This window comes from Hemitrygon akajei, chromosome 20 (assembly GCF_048418815.1).
Source record: "Hemitrygon akajei chromosome 20, sHemAka1.3, whole genome shotgun sequence".
Lineage (NCBI taxonomy): Eukaryota > Metazoa > Chordata > Chondrichthyes > Myliobatiformes > Dasyatidae > Hemitrygon > Hemitrygon akajei.
This window is the reverse complement of record NC_133143.1, coordinates 62,761,194-62,780,643: the sequence shown is the minus strand read 5'-3', so window position 1 is coordinate 62,780,643 and position 19,450 is coordinate 62,761,194. Positions and strand designations below refer to the sequence as shown.

The window sequence follows — 19,450 nt, the reverse complement described above, 5'->3', positions numbered from 1 at the left end:
GCGGCTGCCATCCTCACATGCAGATGGAAAGATATTTCCCATATTCTGAGATTCACGTGATTATTAGACTACGCTGTATTGGTTTCCTGCAGTTTTTCCAGTGTTTTCTTTCTTGTGGCTGATTGGCGGGTGGGTGATCTGTTAGTTTTGTGTGTGTGTGTGTGGGGTAGGGGGGTGATTTGCTGTTTGGTGCACCTGTCACTGTTCTTTTCTGCGAGTAGGCATGTTGGGGATTGGTGATTGTAATTATGGCTTCTTTGCTGCGGAGAAGGGGGTACTTTTGGAGTCTATGAGTTTTGCTTCTTTCTCTTGGGGGGGGGTCAGTTGGTGTCTTTTCTTTCATCAGCACCCAGGGTCTTTCTGTATTTAATGGCTAACTGGAGGAGACAAATATCAGAGATGTATCGTACATGCATATTTTAACATTAAAATGAACCTCTGAACCTTGAAAGTGAGTCCATTAATTTTGGGAAAAGTTCAGTGACGGAAATAAATACACCTGATAAAAACAAATGGCCACTCAAGCAGGAGTATTCAACAATCTCACTTTAGCAGCTATATTTTTGGAATTCTTTAAGTTCTTTGGAACTGATTTTCTTTTCAAATGCATGAGGACAGACCTGATAAATTAACACACGTGTCCCTGATTTGCAGATGTACTTACCAGTTTGTAATCTGAGCATTTTATTTTATTTATTTTTAATTATTTAGTTATGGAGAAATACAGTGCAGAACTGACTTTTCCAACCCAGCAACCCACCTACTTAACACTTGACTAATCCCAGTACAATTTACAATGACCAATTAACCTACTAACAGATACATCTTTGGACTGTGGAAGGAAACCAGACCACTGGAGAAAACCCACATGGTCACAGGGAGAAAATACAAACTCCTTTCAGATGCCACTGGAATTTAACTGAACGCCGATGCCAATAGCATCAACCCTTGCTGCTTATAGTACCGATTTGGAAAACTGTACTTAACAGTTTTGAATGGACTTTTTGGAAGTCGAATTATTTTGGCTTTGACTGTGGAATATAATAATTGGTGGCAGTGAATCAACAGACCACTTAGCATCCTGCTGAAAGTCATTGGAACGCATAGCAGCACAAGCTGGCCAACAAGCTACTAATTTTACTGTTGTCTCTTAAATTATTGCCAAAATTAAATTTCACCCTGGGCTGGGAGGTCTGTGCTTCTACACCAAATGTGTTTCAGCAGTAAAGGCCTTAAGCTTATTTAAAGTTTCATAATTAAATTTCATATTTACCATTTTTCTGCATTGTTTTTGTTACTTCTAGGCAGCAAAGATCTGTAACAACTTGCTTCTCGCAATTAGCATGATTGGAACCGCTGAAACGATGAATCTGGGAATCAGGTTTGATAGACTTTTGTTCTATTGTTCTTTCTCTCTCATGACCAATGACCACCATCCTTATTAATTTTGTTCCGATTGTTGCAGTTGTGGCCACTTCTGACTGAAATCTGCTGATATATAAAACGAAAATTGTATGTTGCAGTCTTGAGATTGTCAGCTCACCCAGCATCCAGAGCTCCTAACTTTTGTGCTGAAAATGCTTTGGAATTACTTAGCTCAAATAATAGGAGCATTAGAATCAGAATCAGAGTCAGGTTTGATATCATTGACATACGTACAAGGGATGCAGAATTCTACAAACTTGTTCCATAAAAATCTGCTGCTACATTTTATAAGAAATGGAATGATTTCTCAGCTAGAATTCGTATGTCTTCCATTTTGCACAAGGGTCACCTTGTAATAGTACTACATTGCATTTGTTTATGTGTTCTATGTGTTGTATTATTGAGCATAGTTGCCCTGATTGCTGACTTCCAATTAATTGCTATGCAATATTGTTCCTTTCTGCCTCAGTACTAGCCATCATTAAAAAATTTTGGAATGAGATTTCTATCATTGCCATTAAAATGCGTCAAGTGAGCTCGTACTTGTTGGAGAAGAAAGTTTGTAATCTTTACCAATTATGTTTAGAGGTGACTCCAGATGCTTCTTTGTGTTTGGCTCATGGTTTTTCTCTGAAGTAAGATAGATAAATGTTCTACTTGGTTCAAGAGTCATTAAGGGCGTGCAGTATTACATGTTGGCCATCTCAGTGACATCCACTTCCCCTCAATGAATAATAATAATAATAATAAAAATATTGTTCCCCCCCCCTTTTTTCCACATGCACTTTCAAAGATGTGGAATGGGTTCGTCATGCACATTGATAACTTGTAAGATAGAGCATCCAAAATTCTATGTCGTTAATCTTCTCTAACATCCTGCTTTAGATGAATTATGGCCTTGTGTTAATTTTATGTTTACCATTCCCATTACTCTCTACCGAAAGCTTCATACCTTCCACATTGGTTCTAAGGCTACTCGAGGTATTGTTGTGATTGTGCTGGGACTTATGTGTCCTATTGGAAATGAAGTTGAGCTGCTACCTCTGTTCTCTCATTTTTAAAAAAAACCCTTTTCTTTCACTTCATTGTCATGGCTTGTTTTTTTCCCCTTGTTAATTTTTGTTCACTGAACTTGCAAAGCTTTATAATCTCCATAATCCACAACTCTTAAAATTTGGCCTAAATCTAAGCCTGTTAAAAGATCCATGTTGCTCATCACCCTTAACCTTGCTGACTAATTTGGTTACCAGTCCAAAGATGCCTTACAAATTTTTAATTATTTGTTTTGTTACATTGTTCGCATGTTCTTCCTTCCATTTTCCATCTTATCTTTACATTTTCTACCAAATTCCCCTCCAGCCCTGTATCCCTCAGAGCTGTATTTTTTTTCGGTATCCAGCCCTGTTAATTTCCTCAGTATCTTTTTCTAATCGCTGATGGCATTACCTTGAGAAGTATTTCCAAAAGCAACCTTTCACTACCAAGCTGTTAGCTAGTTTTCTATCCAAGATACCACAGATCCTTTTTTATTTCTTTGGCATCACTTTTAATGTAGCGGTTAGTTAAAAAGTAAACCACCACCACTGAGAGACAGAGCGAGAGATGTGACACTGTATGATGCACTTCCAAATTACTGAGTTCCAAGTGGAAAAGTATGTTCTTTCCTTTATTAAGAAACCAGTTAAGGCAAACTATCTTGTATAGTGATATTAGAAATTAGCATAACCAAATTAGTAATGTAATGAAATAAGTGGAATAAGAATAATTAGCAGTCAACAAAAAAAAATCATCCCTCACTTACTTCCTCTCAACTAACCTAAACTAATGAGAACAAAGCATGAATATGTGATTCTACTCATTTGCTTCTACCATGCCCAAACCCACATGACAAATTACCATAACCTATAATAAACACGCAATACAAATATAATACAGACAGAAAATAGATGCAGGTCTCCTACCCTCTATTGTGTGACACTGTATTACCAAATACATATTGTTCCTGAACCTTCATGCTACTTCATCAAACAATTCTGTCAAGTTAGTTTGGTTTGATTGGCCTTTTCAGTTTGTAAATCTGTTACTTCTGGTCTCGTACTTGAGAATTTGTCAGTTTTGTCAATTGACTTATAGTCAATTGTTATAAGATATACTTATAGCAAATGCTACTGACAATTGAGTTTGTGCCCAATTATCATTAGCAATCCCTATAAGTAAGACTGCTTTTCGCTCGTCCATATTTAAAGACAGAAGTTGTTCAAAACTCGTTGCCAAAGAATTGCATTCATGATGGTAATCCAAGGAATTTCGAAGCAGCTTAGCTACTGCAAAGTGGACATGGTGTTTGTACTGACTGGTTTCATTTCCCATTGGTTTTATTGTTCAATACTCAAAGGATGAAGTAATAAATTAACCATAGCATTTTTGAGACAAATCTCTAGAGCAGAGTTCCTAATGTTTTTTTATGCCATGGACCTTACCATTAACTAAGTGGTCTTTAGTCCCCAGGTTGGGAACCTCTGCTTTAGGGGAGGGATTTTTTTTTTGCTGTATTACTCCTTCAAATCTATGAATTGATGCTGTTCCATCATGACACTGTGCACATTTGATATTTGATTTGCCTAAAATAGTATAATTTCACCAGTAGTTCCAACCATCGCAACAGCAAAAACCACAATACGTGATCAGATGAGGTTAAATTTTTGGAAAAAAAAAACTCCACACTGAAAGGTATTTTTAAAAATCTGGATTATGTGCTCTTTAATTTTAATTGGAAATTTTGATGTTGTTACTTATAATTCCTTTAGTGTTTAACATGATTGTGCATTATTGAACAAATATTTTGAGAGCTAACATTTTTGCAATGCCACATTTTGAGAATCTTCAAGAAGAGTCATAAATGCTTGCATAGAAGGATGGTGCATTAGGGTAATGATTGCACAATTTTACGGCACAGGTGCACGGCGGCTGATGTAATGGTATTACAGCACTGGCTTGACTGCATGGGTTTCTTCCAGGTGCTCTGGTGCCCTCCCTCATTCTAAATGTGTATGGTTAGGGTTAGGGTTAGTAAACTGAGGACATGCTATGTTGGCAGCAGAAGTGTGGCAGCACTTGTGGGTTGTCCCCAGCAAAATCATCACTGATTTGGTTTGACACAAATGACACATTTCACTCTGTGTTTTGGTGTACATGTGACAAATAACTTAGCCTACTGCCCAGTACACTGCTGGCGTTTCAGGCAGCAATGAAGGTTCTCCATCTCTGGCAGTGTTCAGGGCTTCCTTCAATGTGCCGGTAGCAACTTCCTGGTTTTCGTTGCTGTCAGCCGTGCAACTTCTGGCTGGAGAGTCAGGAATACCGTCAGACACAGATGTGGAAGGATTCTTCATTGCTGTTTGTGTAACAATTTTGTTTGATCAGTCAGGTTTGTTAGCGCTGAGCCGAACACCTCCTCCCCCCCGAACTTGGAGGACGGATGGACCTGTTTGGCATGGTAAACCCTACCAAGAGCCAAAGCATAAAGCCCTGACTCCAGCCAAAGTATTTCTCCGGGTCATTGAGGCATGCAAGCCTCCAAACCCCAACAAGGTTGTGAACCTCTTGGAAGTGTGACAAAATAAATCTGGTTTTTAATCTTCCTCTTTCATTTTTAAAGAATACCAAATGCGTTCTTATTCAGTATCACTGTGTTTGCAGCATATGCCTGTTATGAATAACAGGGGCTAAAAATATAACGTTTTAATATTCTAAGTCACAGCATGTATAGTTGCTTTTTTCTATTCCAAATGAAAATATACTTCTGAATGGATGGTTTTAATAATTATTGTCAGATTTTATAATGTGAAAGCTGTAAAACAAATTAAATACACAAATCAGTGTCACTAGTTCCAAGGCCCGATTCTGTTTCCCTCTCAGTTCCACTTCCTGTTTTCTTTCCTCTACAATTCCTTTGGTAATCACAGCAGCACAGCCTCAATGGCTGATTAATTAGTGAAATAAATGTTTCCATTCATTTATCTTAAACTGTATTTCCATTAAAAAGCAGCAGTCAGAGCTGCCTCTATGTTCCTACCACATTTCCCTTGCATTGTTTTTAGTACTTTTCTGAATGAATGCTGATTTAAAAGTCTGTTATCAATTTTGCTTTAAACCAATTCTTTCAGCTTTTGTGAAGGTGTTTTGCTTTTTACATTTAGTACATTTCCGTGAATGCTCTCCGGTATTTCTTCTGAGAGCCTGGCATTCAGGAAGGGTTATCCCAGTTAACTGTGTTCCCATCCACAGCTGATGTTGACAGGTGAGAACGATATCTGCCAATGGAAACTTCATTCCATCCCCTGCACTGGCCACACTGCAGAGTTTTATTGCACACAAAGTGCTGGAGGAACTCAGCATGTCAGGCCGCATCTATGGAGAGGAATACACAGTCGACGCTTTGTGCTGAGACCCTTCTGAAAGGACCATGAGACCTAATGAAAAGTCTTGGCCCCAAACACCAACAGTTTATTCCTCTCTATCAAGGGTTCCCAACCTGGAGTCCATGGACCTCTTAATGGTTATAGGTCCATGGCATAAAAAACGTCGTGATACCCTGTTCTCTGTACATGCTGCCTAACCTGCTGAGTTCCTCCAGCATTTTGTGTGTGTTGTTCTGATTTTCCAGCATCTACAGAATCTCTCGTGTTTATTCTCAGTTGTCCATAGTATATTGTTGTTACTCCTGAAGGACTAAATCATTGATCTTTGAAGAAGTTAAGAGTTTGTAAAGCTGCAGTTTATTGAAATAACCCATTTTTGTCTTTCTGCACCATTCACGTGAGTGTGCATGTGAGCATTTCACAGGTGTAAGAGGAGCTAGCATAGACTACTTGATCTTCAGTCTTGCTCCTCTATCTAATAAATCCATGACTGATCTCTTCGGAAACTTTGCACAATGCTCTACATACAGGTGACTGGGTTCAACTTCCACCGCTGCCTGTAAGCAGTTTGTATGTTCTCTTTGTGACCGCATGGGTTTCTTCCGTGTGTTCCAGTTTCCTCCCACAGTCCAAAGACATACCAGTTGGTAGGTTAATTGGTCATTGAGAATTGTCCCACGATTAGGCTCAGATTAAATTGGGGGTTTACCGGGTGTTTGCGGCTGGAAGGGCCTATTCTGCACTGTATCTCAATAAATAAAATTGTCTGTATACACTCGGCAGCTGCTTTATTAGTACAGGAGTGGAATCCGGTGTGTGATCTTCTGCTCCTTTTCTCCCATCCACCTCAAGGTTCAATGTGTCGTGCACTTAGAGATGCTCTTCTGCACACCACCGTTGTGACGTGTGGTTATTTGAGTTACTGTCACCCACCTGTCAGCTTGAACCAGTCTGGCTATTCTCCCCAGACCTCTCTCATTAACAAGCTATTATAGCCCACAGAATTGCAGCTCACTGGATTTTTGTTTGCTTTTCACACCATTCTTTCTAAACTTTAGAGACTGTTGTGCATGAAAATCGCAGGAGATCAGCAGTTCCTGAGATGCTCAAACCACCCCATCTGGCACCAACAATCATTCCAGGGTTAAATCCACTTAGATCACATTTCTTCCTCATTCTGATGTTTGGTCTGAGCAACAACTGAACCTCTTGACCATGTCTGCATGCGTTTATGCATTAATTTACTGCCACATGATTGGCTGATTAGATATTTGTATTAACGGGCAGGTTTACCGATACACTTACTAAGACCATGAGATATTTCACATAGAGAGTGGTGATTCACACAGAGACTGGTGGGTGCTTGGAGTGCACTGCCAGCGAAGGTGGTAGAGGCAGATACAATGGGGTCTTTTAAGAGACTCTTAGAGAGGTAGATGGATCTTAGAAAATTAGAGGCCTATGCGGTAGGGAAATTCTACGCAGCTTCTAGAGTAGGTTACATGGTCAGCAAAATGTTGTGGGTCGAAGGGCCTGTAATGTGCTGTAGATTTTCCATGTTCTATATAGGAGCAGAATTAGGCCATCTGGCACAAAGTGGCCTAATTTTTAAGGGAAGTACTTCCCTTAAAAGTATTCAGATGTTCTGATTCCACAGCACTTTAAGGATGAGAGTTCCAAAGACTCTTAATTCTTTGAAGGAAAAAAATTGCCTCACCTCTGTGGATTTTTTTAATGAATATCTTCCTCAACCTAATGGCACCTACAACCACTACACGTGTAACAAATACTGAGAGATTATGGACAGAAGATATATTACTGATTTGATATGAAGACTTTTTATCAATCAACAGGGTTAACCACAAACATAAAGGTGGCGCCGAGCTGTGATGTCCACTGAGGTCATGGCTCAGATTTAGTTGTTTTAATTTTTTTTTGGGTTTGTAAGGATAGTTTTGGGGACAGAGAGGGGAGTTAGTGCTCGGGTTAGGGTTTAGGAACGGAGATTTAGAGGCACACGCATCTATGATTTAAATCTTTAAACACAAAATGAACCTGATTTTCTTTTCAGTGGTATAATGAGTGATCAACATGCATCATGCAAACAGTATTCTTGCATCTAATGACAAACTTAATTGCTTTCTCTACATTTCTCTTTTACGTAGAGTAGACAAACTGTATCTTTTTCTAAGGGCTGAAATATCCAACACTAGAGGGCATGCATTTAAGGGTAATTTAAAGGGGATATGAGGGGCAAATTTTTCTACACAGAGAGTGGCGGGTGCCTGGAATGCACTGCCTGGGGAGGTGGTAGAGACAGAAACATTAGGGACTTTTAAGAGACATTTAGATAGACACACTATGTGAGGAAAATGGAAGGATAGAGACATTGTGTGGGGAGAAGGGATTAGTTAGCTATTTGATTACTAATTTAATTTGTTCAGCACAGCTTTGTAGGCAGAAGGGCCTGTTCCTGTGCTGTTCTGTTCTAGGTTCAATGATGTAGGATCGGCTTAATCCCCTCCACTGTCAGATTTCAGAATGTGCAATGAATCCTTGTGCATTACCTCACTTTCTTTCTTTCTTTTTCTCTCTTTTTGCACTGCTCATTTAATTTACTTTATTTAAAATGTATTTCTTTCTGTAATTTAATAGCTTTTTATTATTACGTATTGTGATGTACGGCTGCCATAAAGGAATACGTTTCACAATATATGCCAGTGATATTAAACCTGATTCTGATTCTAATTTTAGTTTTACTTTGTTAAAGAGACACAAGTTGATTTCTGAAGCCGACAGAAAACCTCTAATTATCTTATTGGTGATGGTTAGAATATGTAAACCTTTCTAATCGCTAACGGGAGAAATTTTTCAGAATTGTTAACACCTTTCAGACTGAGAGAGGAAGACACAGAGGCATTAATAATGACTGATAGAAATTGGGATGAGTGTTGTATTCCTCATTCCAAGGTTCGTAAGGTTATGAGAGGCATAGATAGAGTAGGCAGACAGTACGTTTTCCCTCCCAAAGTTGAAATGTCTAATACAGTACCAGTGGGCATGCAATTAAGCTGAGAGGGGGTATTTCAAAAATGTGAGGGGTAGGATAATTTTCCCTCTGCAGAGAGTGATGAGTGCCTGGAATACACTGCAGATATATTAGGAACTTTTAAGAGATGGTTACGTAGTATCATGAATGTGAGGAAAATGGGAGGATATGGACATTGTGTAGGCTGAAGGGTTGGATGTATGATTACTAATTTAGTTGGTTTGGCACAACGCTGTGGGTCAAAGGGCCTGTCCTGTGCTATACTGTTTTATGTTCTAATAACTTCCTGAATGGTTTAGTTCTGTCAACACAGAGCTGCAGATTTAATTTTGCAATCGCAATTTTAATGCAACAATATTTACTGATCAAGCCATTTTTTTTATAATCTGAAGATGTGATTGTTCAGCTACCGTGGCCTTGCCTCAGATGTGAGGCCATTTTCTACCTATTAAGTTGTCATCATGAAACAGAGATAAAAGAGGAGTTAAGCCAGAAGAGACTAATTGGATTGTCAATATATTTTGCCATTTACATTTTAAAAGCAACCCTCTGGAAAAGACAATGCAATCTTTATTCAGTTATTGAAATTGTAGATTAACAAAGTGCAGAGTACTAGTTTTGCCATGTATACCCCACAAATTATTTTGTTGCTACCTATTAAAATCCACTTACTGCAATGTACTGATCATTTTAATGTTTAAATGAGAAATATAGCTTTGGCAGCTTAATATTGTGGATCATTTGAAGCCAGGCAGAAAAACATCTTCCCAATTGTAAATCCCTTGAAAATGGACAGGAAAATAAAAATGAAATTGTCACAATAGTCATAATGTTAATATAGATAATGCTCACATTTTGTGGAGAGATTTTGCAGTGGGTGGGGTGCAAGTGAGGAGTGATATATAGCATTACACAGGATATCTCAACAATATGTTTCTCAGAAGTATCACTTTTTCATCTGTGAATTGGATAGATTCATAAGATTCATTAATCTTTTTAGTGAGGAATGAAAGTAGATGAAGTTTTAGTTACCAAAATCAAACTGAAATGAACAAGATTCATTGACTTGTAAATGGTGGACAATTAAAATGTAAATCTTGCATTATCTTAGACTTGTACAGGATAGAAAGGGACCCTTCAGAATCAGGTTTACTGTCAGTCTTATAAGATGTGAAATTTGCTGTTTTACAACAGCAGTAGAATGCAGAGAATCAAAATTCCTTTAAGTTGTAAAATAAATAGTGCAAAAAAGAAGAAGGCCGTGCTCATGGATTCATGGACTATAGTGGCAACTTGAAAACAAAACAAAACTGCTGAGAGACTGAGTGAGGGATTTGCCACTGTATGACATGCTTCCAAATAACTCAGCTCAGAATCAAATAAGGTGCGTTCAACTCTTCATTACAAAACCAGCAAAGGCGAACACATTTATATGGGAAGAAATTAATGAAACTAAAATTAGCGATAGAGCAAAGAATGTAAATAAGCGAAATGATAAAATAAGCATTACAGTTAGTGTAACTAAGCGAAGTTGGTGCTAATTGGAAAGCCTATTTCATTATTTTGCTTATTTACAATCTTTGCTATAATTGCTAATTTTAGTTTGATTAGTTTCTTGTCACTGTATGATTGTTCGTCTTAGCTGGTTTTGTAATAAATGATTGAACGTACTTTTTTTTTTGACTTGGAGCTTAGTTAAGTTGAAGTGGTTCATACTGTGCTTACTCCCGTACTCAATCTCTCAGTGGGTTTTATCACCCCCGGCCCAACCCCTTTCAACTAGATAAGACCAGCTAACTAAGGCAAAGCACGAATACATAATTATATTCATTTGCTTCTACAACATGATAAATTACCCACAAAAAATGCACAACACAAAATCCAATTGACATGGCTTCTACATGGACTGTTCAGAAACCTGATGGCAGAGGTGAAGAAGCTATTTCTGAATTGTTGGGTGTGGGTCTTCAGGCTCCATCCTGATGGTAGTGGCAAGAAGAGGGCATGTGTCAGAGTGTTCCTGGTGATAGATACCACCACCTTGAGTTAAAGTTTCTAGAAGCGTTCTCGAAGGTAGGGAGGGTTGTGCCCGTGATGGAGCTGGCTGAGTCTGTGACCCTTTGCAACAACAATGCGTTGGTGAAATTGTGCATTGGAACCTCTATACCAGGCGGAGATGCAACCAGTCGGAGTGCTATCCGCTGTACATCTAAAGAAATTTGCAGGACCCTTTGATGAAATATCAAAGCTGCTAACGCTCCTTACGAAGTAGAGTCACTGGTGTGCCTCACTGTAGCATCACTGTGTTGGGCCCAGGATAGATCCCCTAAGATGTTGACACTCGAGAATGAAGAAGCTGCGCAACGTGCTGCTGCCTGAGCCAAAGGAGGCTTACAGGCTCAACGGCAAGCGGCCATCATGGTCGCTTTTCTTGATCCCTTTAGACATTGTTAGCCTGGTATGCTGCAAGTTCAGTTTGCTAACTTATTGGATGAGAGCAGGGGTGGATGGCAGGGGGTGGTGCCTGGGCTTGGTCGTAGCGAGGATTAGGCCTTAAGCCGTGGGTCACCTGCTTTACAGCCACTAGGGGAGAGGCGTCCAAGCTGGTGCGCTCTACTGGGGCAACGTGGCACATTTATAGTCAAATGAAGATTTCAATGGACTGAAGGGTCTGGGCTTATATACATGTATATTTTGCGTGGTTGTATTTACTAATATTCTATATGTGCTTGTATATTTGAGAACTGGGCCTGAAGCTGCAGTGACGCCTGGTGGGCATCGGGGTCGGTGTGATCTACCAGGGGTGTGACATAGCATCTGGGCTGGAGTCAGAGCTGACCACCCGCCTCCGTGTTCACTTGGTGGGAAACTAGCCCTATTGTGTTAGAGTGATGATTTCGATTGACTGGGGACTCTTGACTATATTCTGCATCATATAGTACTGATATTCCATGTGTGCTTGTTGTCTTGTCTGTGCAAGGACTGGCCCTCAAGCAGCAGTATTGCCTGGTTGGGGGGGGGGGGTTGCGTCGGAGCCAGTGTGCTCCATAGGGATGGAGTGGTGCGCCGTCCTAGCTGAAGTTGGCACCCCCCCCCCCCCCCCCAGTGTTTGCTCAGTGTGAGACGGGCTCTATTGTGGTCAGGGTATCAAAGGATATGGCGAGAAAGCAGGTGTATGGGATTGAGTGGGATCTGGGATCAGCCATGATGGAATGGCAGAGTAGACTCGATGGGCTGAATGGCCTAATTTGCTCCAATGTCTTATGGTTTTACGGACAAATAAACTTGAATTGAATTGAACTTGAAGCTGCCCACCCTTTCCACTGCTGATGTGGACATTGGTCACATGGGTGTAATTGGGCAGCACAAGCTCATTGGGCTGAAGAGCCTGTTATTGTGCTGTATCTCTAAATAAATAAATCGACCTAGTCCAGATTAATCCAAAATCAGAATTCAGGGCTTTGCTGCTGATTTGTTTTATTCAATTCCACTTGCTGCTACTCAGCAAGATTCAGGAACAGGCTAATTAATGAGTTGCAGATAACATTTATGCCACAACAGTGCTGGGAAATGGTCATGGGAGAGTTTAACTGTCTACTCTTATTCCCTGGCATTATCATCACAAATCCTCCATTAATATCCTGGAGTAACTACTGACAAGAAATTCAGCTGGACCATGGCTACAATATCCACTGGGTGATCGGATATCCTAAGATGACTGTTTGTCCTTCTAATGCCACTAAACATTCCCATCATCTATGACGTACAAGGCAATAACATGGTGGAATGTTCGATCTGACAAAACTCAAGATAGGGCTGCCCACATGATTGAGAAGGTTGTTAAGTGCCACCATCAGCTGTGGACAGAGCCCTTCTCTGGAAAGTATTCCCAGTGATGCACTGATAGAAACTGTGCTGTCAATAAACACAAGACATTATGCAGATCCAGAGTAAGGCACACAAAATGCAGGAGAAACTCAGCTGGTCAGGCAACATGTAGAGAAAAATAAGCAGTCAACGTTTTGGGCCAAGAAGTCTTCTTTCACCTTCCTTGCCAGTTCTGATGAAGGGTCTCGACCTGAAATATCGACTGTTTATTCCTCTCCTTTAATGCTGCCTGACCTACTGAGATTCTCCAGCACTTTGTGTTTGTTCCTCCAGATTTCTAGCAAAAGATATTTCCCTTCCCCACCATTCTTCTTTTATTCCTATTCTGGCCTCTTACCTCTTCTCACCCGCCTATCACCTCCTATTCCTATTCTGGCCTCTTACCTCTTCTCACCCGCCTATCACCTCCTATTCCTATTCTGGCCTCTTACCTCTTCTCACCTGCCTATCACCTCCCCTTGGGTCCCCTCCTCCTTCCCTTTCTCCTATCAGATTCCAGCACTTGATCTTTCCTGTCCTCCTGGTTTCACCTATCACCTTCTCACTATTCCCCTTCCCCACCTCCTCCCTTTTTATTCTGGGGTCTTCTCCCTACCTCCCTACCCAGGCTCTGGGTATTGAGGAGTCTGATAGCTTGGGGGAAGAAACTTGCATAATTTGGTCGTGAGAGCCCTAATGCTTCGGAGCCTTTTCCCAGACAGCAGGAGGGAGAAGAGTTTGTATGAGGGGTGCGTGGGGTCCTTCATAACGCTGTTTCCTTTGTGGATGCAGCGTGTAGTGTAAATGTCCGTGATGGCAGGAGGGGAGAGCCCGATGATCTTCTCAACTGACCTCACTATCCACTGCAGGGTCTTGCAATCCAAGATGGTGCAATTTCTGAACCAGGCAGTGATGCAGCTGCTCAGGATGCTCTGATTACAACCCCTGTAGAATGTGATGAGGATGGGGGGTGGGAGATGGACTTTCCTCAGTCTTCACATAAAGTAGAGATGCCACACAGCTGTCTTTGCTATGGAGCTGGTGTTGAGGGACCAGGTGAGATTCTCCGCCAGGTGAACACCAAGAAATTTGGTGATCTTAATGATCTCTACCGAGGAGCCGTCGATATTCAGCGGGGAGTGGTCACTCTGTGCCCTCCTGAAGTCAACAGCCATCTCTTTTGTTTTGTTCACATTCAGAGACAGGTTGTTGGCTCTGCACCAGTCTGTTAGCTGCTGCACCTCCTCTCTGTAAGCTGACTCATTGTTCTTGCTGATGAGGACATCTCCAGTCCTTCATGGTCATTGAATTTCTCTGTGATGGCGATGAAGTGAAGCCCTATTAATTAGGTTTGCTTTCTGCTTTGCTCAAGCTCCCTCAACAAATACCTGCAAATATTGAGATGAATGACTAATTTATCTGCACACAAAATGGTGATGGCTCAATGGAAGAATGATGACCATAGCTTTAAAAGGAATTTCCTTTGCTGGATTTTTTAAGAGTTCAAAGTTAATTTATCATCAAAGTATGTATAAATTATACAACCTTGAGATTTGTCTCCTTACGGGCAGCTACAATACAAGAAACCCAATCGAACCCTTTGGAAAAAAATCCAAAAAACACCCAATGTGCAGAGAGAAAAAAAAACACAAATTGTGCAAACAACAAAAGGAAGCAAGCAGATCATACACTACCTTGAGATTCATTCTTTTGCAGGCATTTAAAGGAAAGGAGCATAATTTTATGAAAAAATGTTAACAAACTGATCGACAAACAACCAATGTGCAGAAGGTAAACTGTATAAATATTGAGAGCATGAGTTGTAAAGAGCCCTTGAAAATGTGTCTGTAGGTCATAGGATCAGATCAGAGTTGTGGTAAATGAAGTTATCCACGCTGGTTCAGGAGCCTGGTGGTTGTAGGGGGATATTGCATTGATTCATATCTTACTCAAAATATTTTATGCTTAGCAAGACCTAGTTAGCATAGTTGAGGACCAGGTTATATTGTGAGCTCATATCGCTGTCAAGAAACTTGAACTCACAACTTTAAAGCATGATAAAGGCGGCACGGTAGTATAGTATTTAGCACTACATTCTACAGTGCATGTGACCCCGCTTCAATACCTGTCACTGCCTGTAAGGATTTTGTATGTTCTCCCTGTGACGGTATGGGTTTCCACGGTCCCAGCGACGCTTAATTATGAAAGGGATAGATAAGATAGAGGAAGAAAAGTTATTTCCACCGATAGGTGAGACTAGAACTAGGGGACATAGCTTCAAGATTTGGGGGAGTAAGTTTATGACGAAGATGAGGAAGAGCTGCTTTTCCCAGAGAGTGGTGAATCTGTGGAATTCTCAGCCCAATGAAGCTGCGGAGGCTCCCTCAGTAAACATATTTAAGACAAGGTTGGACAGAATCTTGCATAGTAGGGGAACTAAGTGCTACGGGGAAAAGTCAGGGAGGTGGAGATGAGTCCATGGCCAGATCAGCCATGATCTTATTGAATGGCGGAACAGGCTTAACAGGCCAGATAGCCTACTCCTGCTCCTATTTCTTAAGCTCTTATGTACAGATTGTTAGGTTAATTGGTCATCGTAAATTGTCCACTGATTAAGCTAGGATTAAATCTGGGGTTGCTGGGCAGTGTGGCTTGAAGGGCCAGAGGGCCTATTCCTCATTATATCTCAATAAATAAATAATTAAAAGTAACCAACTGAGCCAAGACGTATATATAGAATATTTTTGCCTCCTCAAAGGCTTGAATTTTATGCCCTCTACAATCTGCAGAAGGAACATTTTGTTAATGATCTTGAAAATGATGGTCCTAATTTTCTTTCCTCTGCCTTTTATGATTCAGCAGAAACTTCCATAAACTAATATGCAAGTAACTGTCACATAATAATTAGGTGGCAGAAGCTTGTTGGGCTGGAAGGACCTGTTATCATGCTGTTTTTTAAAATACAATAAGTAAATAAAGATACTAAAAGTAATAATAAAACCAATTGGGAATTTGGAGCGGATACTGCTCCTGTGCACTTCATAACAAAGTTAGAATGTGTGCTCTATTGTGATTTGTTGGATAATGAGGTGCTGTTCCACAATCTTATGCTGAAATTCATTGGAATGGCATGGAAGTAGGATGGAGATTTTAAGTCACAGACAAGTAGATCTCAGTATGCCACATTCTGACCAAGCCAGGCATTCCACAGGAAGGTAATCCAACCTGTATTGGATCTCCCAAGTAGAAGAGACCAGATCAGGAGAAGTGAATCGGTGCACAAATCTTTTTGTGTGTTTTCCACACTGCAGTTTTGGCTTCAAGCAGAGATTAGCTTTGTGATAAAAGTGGAGCTAATGTGTATCAGAATCAGAATCAGACTTTAATCGCCAAGTACCTATGCACATACAAGGAATTTACTTCCAGCAGATGTTGTCTCTCTGCTCATAACAATAATAATGATAAATATAAATGAAAATATAGATTATACTTGTACTGAATTATATAAATGAAATTATAGATTATCCTTGTACTGAAGGGAAAAGAATTGGCTTGCATACTGGCTTGCTTGTACATAGACAGGTATGATGCAGCACCCATGGTTGAAACCAACCAACGAAGGTCTCAGTTAATTATGACCATAATAATCTGTGATGAAATCTTCTCTCATTACTGCATTTAATAAAGACGCAAACACACAATAAACAGACACAAATCTAAGTTTGCAGACCAGGCAGAGTGTGATTGCTTAATAAATAATGCAGGTGAGAGAACAGAACATCAGAGCTGTGTTAGATCAGAGATTCCCAACGTAGAGTCTATGGACCCCTTGCTTAATGGTATATAAAAAAGGTTTGGAACCCCTGTGATTAAGCAAGACAGTGTCTAATGTGTTTCAGCACAGATGAAGGTGAGGATATATATATTTTGGATCAAAATTGGATAGGTCTGAGTTCTAATGTTTCAATTGTGCTTTAAATGAAAGGCTGGAATTCCAAAGCACATCAGATGTCTATTCATACTGATCATCAAAATGTAATGCTCGGATATTACAAATTAACCAAGAAGCTAGTGAAATGAAAACCTTTACACCTCAGGCTACAATATAAAGATAATTTTTAAAAAACAGGAAATTCTGGAAATACTGAGCAAGTTGGATATCATCTGTGGAAAGAGTAGTGGAGTTAACATTTCACATCAAAGAACCTTCATCAGAATAAAAGCAGTTCAGATAAAGGGTCTTTGATCAAAATGTAATGGAATTATTACCTCAGATATACAAAGCTCAAGTACTGTGTGCCATTTGGTATATCCACTAAAGGAAAATATATTGGAAAGTGTGCACCATGGAGTTCAAGTTGTAGATCATGAGGAAATATCAGATATGTAGGTTATTATTCTCTGTAATACAGAGTAATTGCAGATTATTCAATGGAGATTTATAGGGTTTTGGAACAGTTCATTGAAAGAAATTTTCTCAGCTATGGAACATTTAGTATGTAAAATCAGTGCCTTGTCATTTTGGTAAGCAGACAGGAAACAGCCCCATAACAGCTCTTTCTAAAAACAATGGATACTAGCTCAATTTTGAATTTAAATATTATTTGGTGTATTTCATTGTTTTATTTTACAAAACTGAAATGAAACCTGCCCTGTCAGTTTAAAGATGGATGTTTGATCTTAATCTTAATCAGTTCACATTTATTCAAATATAACACTATACTAAATTGAATCATGAACTCACAGTGGGTATGATAGTTCCTATGTTTGCATCTCCTTGTAACTTGACTTAGACCATTTGCAAATCTTTTGTACAGTCATTGAATTCTGGTGTTTACAGAAGAACAAAGTGAATTGTGGAAAAAGCACAAAATGCTAGAAACACTCGTCTGGTCAATTCACCTGTGGAAAGAGAAAGCAGTAAATGTTTCAACTCGATGACTTTACATCTTTGATTCTCATTCTCAGGTGCTGCCTGACCTGCTGAGCATTTAATGTTATTTCACCTGCTGAATTTTGCTTTTGGCAAATTGAATTATATGTGATAACAAAACAAATTCTGATGTAATGATAAGGTCAAAGCAGTAGCCTTGTTTGTAGCTTTAGGGCTATTTATTTTAGTCCAATGCTGTTTTTTAACCGCCCAATTAAATGTATTGTTCCTGCTTCACTTATCGTATTGTGTTTCTGAGACGATGCCGTCTTTTTCTACTCTTCCTTTTTCTTAATTCTCTCTTCAGCATTTCTTGTTTTCACCTCCCCCCCCCCCCCCCACAAATATACCTCATCACCAACAAACCTGGTCCCCAGCTTCGGTGGCACTCTATTTCTCTCTCCTGACTCTCCTCTCCACATCCTGACATCACCTGATCACTGACAGTCACATCAGTGCCCCTTTTTAAAGTTTAAAATAAATTTACTATCAAAGCACATATGCCACCATATACTATCCTTAGGATTCATTTTCACGCAGGCATTCACAGTAGAACGTAGAAATACAAAGGAATCAGTGCAAAGCTCAACACACACACACACACACACACACACACACACACACACACACACACACACACACACACACACACACACACACACACACACACACACACACACACACACACACACACACACACACACACACACACACACACACCAATGTGCAAAAGAAGACAGACTGTGTACATAAAAAAAGTAAGTAAATAATACCGAGAACATGAGTTGTCAAGCCCTTGAAAGTGAGTCCACTGGTTCTGGAATGAGTTGGGAGTCAGGAGCCTGATGATCGAAGGGTAATAACAGTAACTCAGACCTAGTGGAGTGGGTCCTGGGGCCCCTGCACCTCCTTCCCGACGGCAGCAGCATGGCCTGCTGGGTCAGGGTCCTTGATGGTGGATGCTGCTCTCTTGTGGCACGCTCAATGTAACTGAGTTAGAATAAAAGGGGAAAGATCAGGAGGCAAGGTGAGCATTGAAGAGCAAGGAAAGGTTTTTAAAGGAATAAAAATGGTAAAACCTGGGTGATGTGATGAGCACTGGTGCATTTGGAATCTGAATCATGTGATGGCATGCTTCACTTCATCGACCCAGGTGTAGAACTATTCCTCTCCATACCTGTTTCCTGACTTGCTAAGTTCCTCCAGCATTTTGTGTATTGCCGTACAGACACTGTAAGGCATCAGACCACAAGACCCTACAGAAGATATTAGGAACCGTTGAGAGGATCACTGGAGTCTCCCTCTCCTCTGTTTGTGACATTTATCAGGAACAGTGAAATGCAATAGAATCAATGAAAAACTAGAAAACACACACACAAAGACTGACAAAGAAACAATGTGCAAAAGAAGAGAAAGTGTGCAAAAAAAGGTAATACTGAGAACTTGAGTTCTCAGGTAAGTGTCCTTGATGATGGATGCTGCTTACTTGTGGCAATTTTCCTTGGATATGTGTTCAGTGATGGACTGGGATGAGTCCATCACTTTTAGTAGGTTGAGCTATGCCGCCTACTCTCTTGTGCTTTGCTGCCCTTTGTTTTCAGCTTCTTCCCAGCTTAAGGGCGATAGTACATTCAGAGTTCCTGCTAGCAGGCAACCAAGTCGCATAGTTTGGAGCAAATCCATTTGGGAATAAGATTCAATTTAGACGTACTTAATGAACAGTTACCAAGTTGGGTAGTGAACACTTAGCACTTT

The 19,450-nt window shown here is 40.2% G+C and overlaps 1 protein-coding gene across 1 annotated transcript in view; it reads left to right on the top strand.

The window, feature by feature from the left end:
- Positions 1-19,450, top strand: part of LOC140713863 (3-hydroxyisobutyrate dehydrogenase, mitochondrial-like) — a 140,413-nt gene that overhangs the window by 95,768 nt on the left and 25,195 nt on the right. The window contains exon 6 of the mRNA XM_073024465.1: positions 1,305-1,381. Coding sequence (XP_072880566.1) covers positions 1,305-1,381 — 77 coding nt within the window. The remainder of the gene's footprint in view (positions 1-1,304; positions 1,382-19,450) is intronic.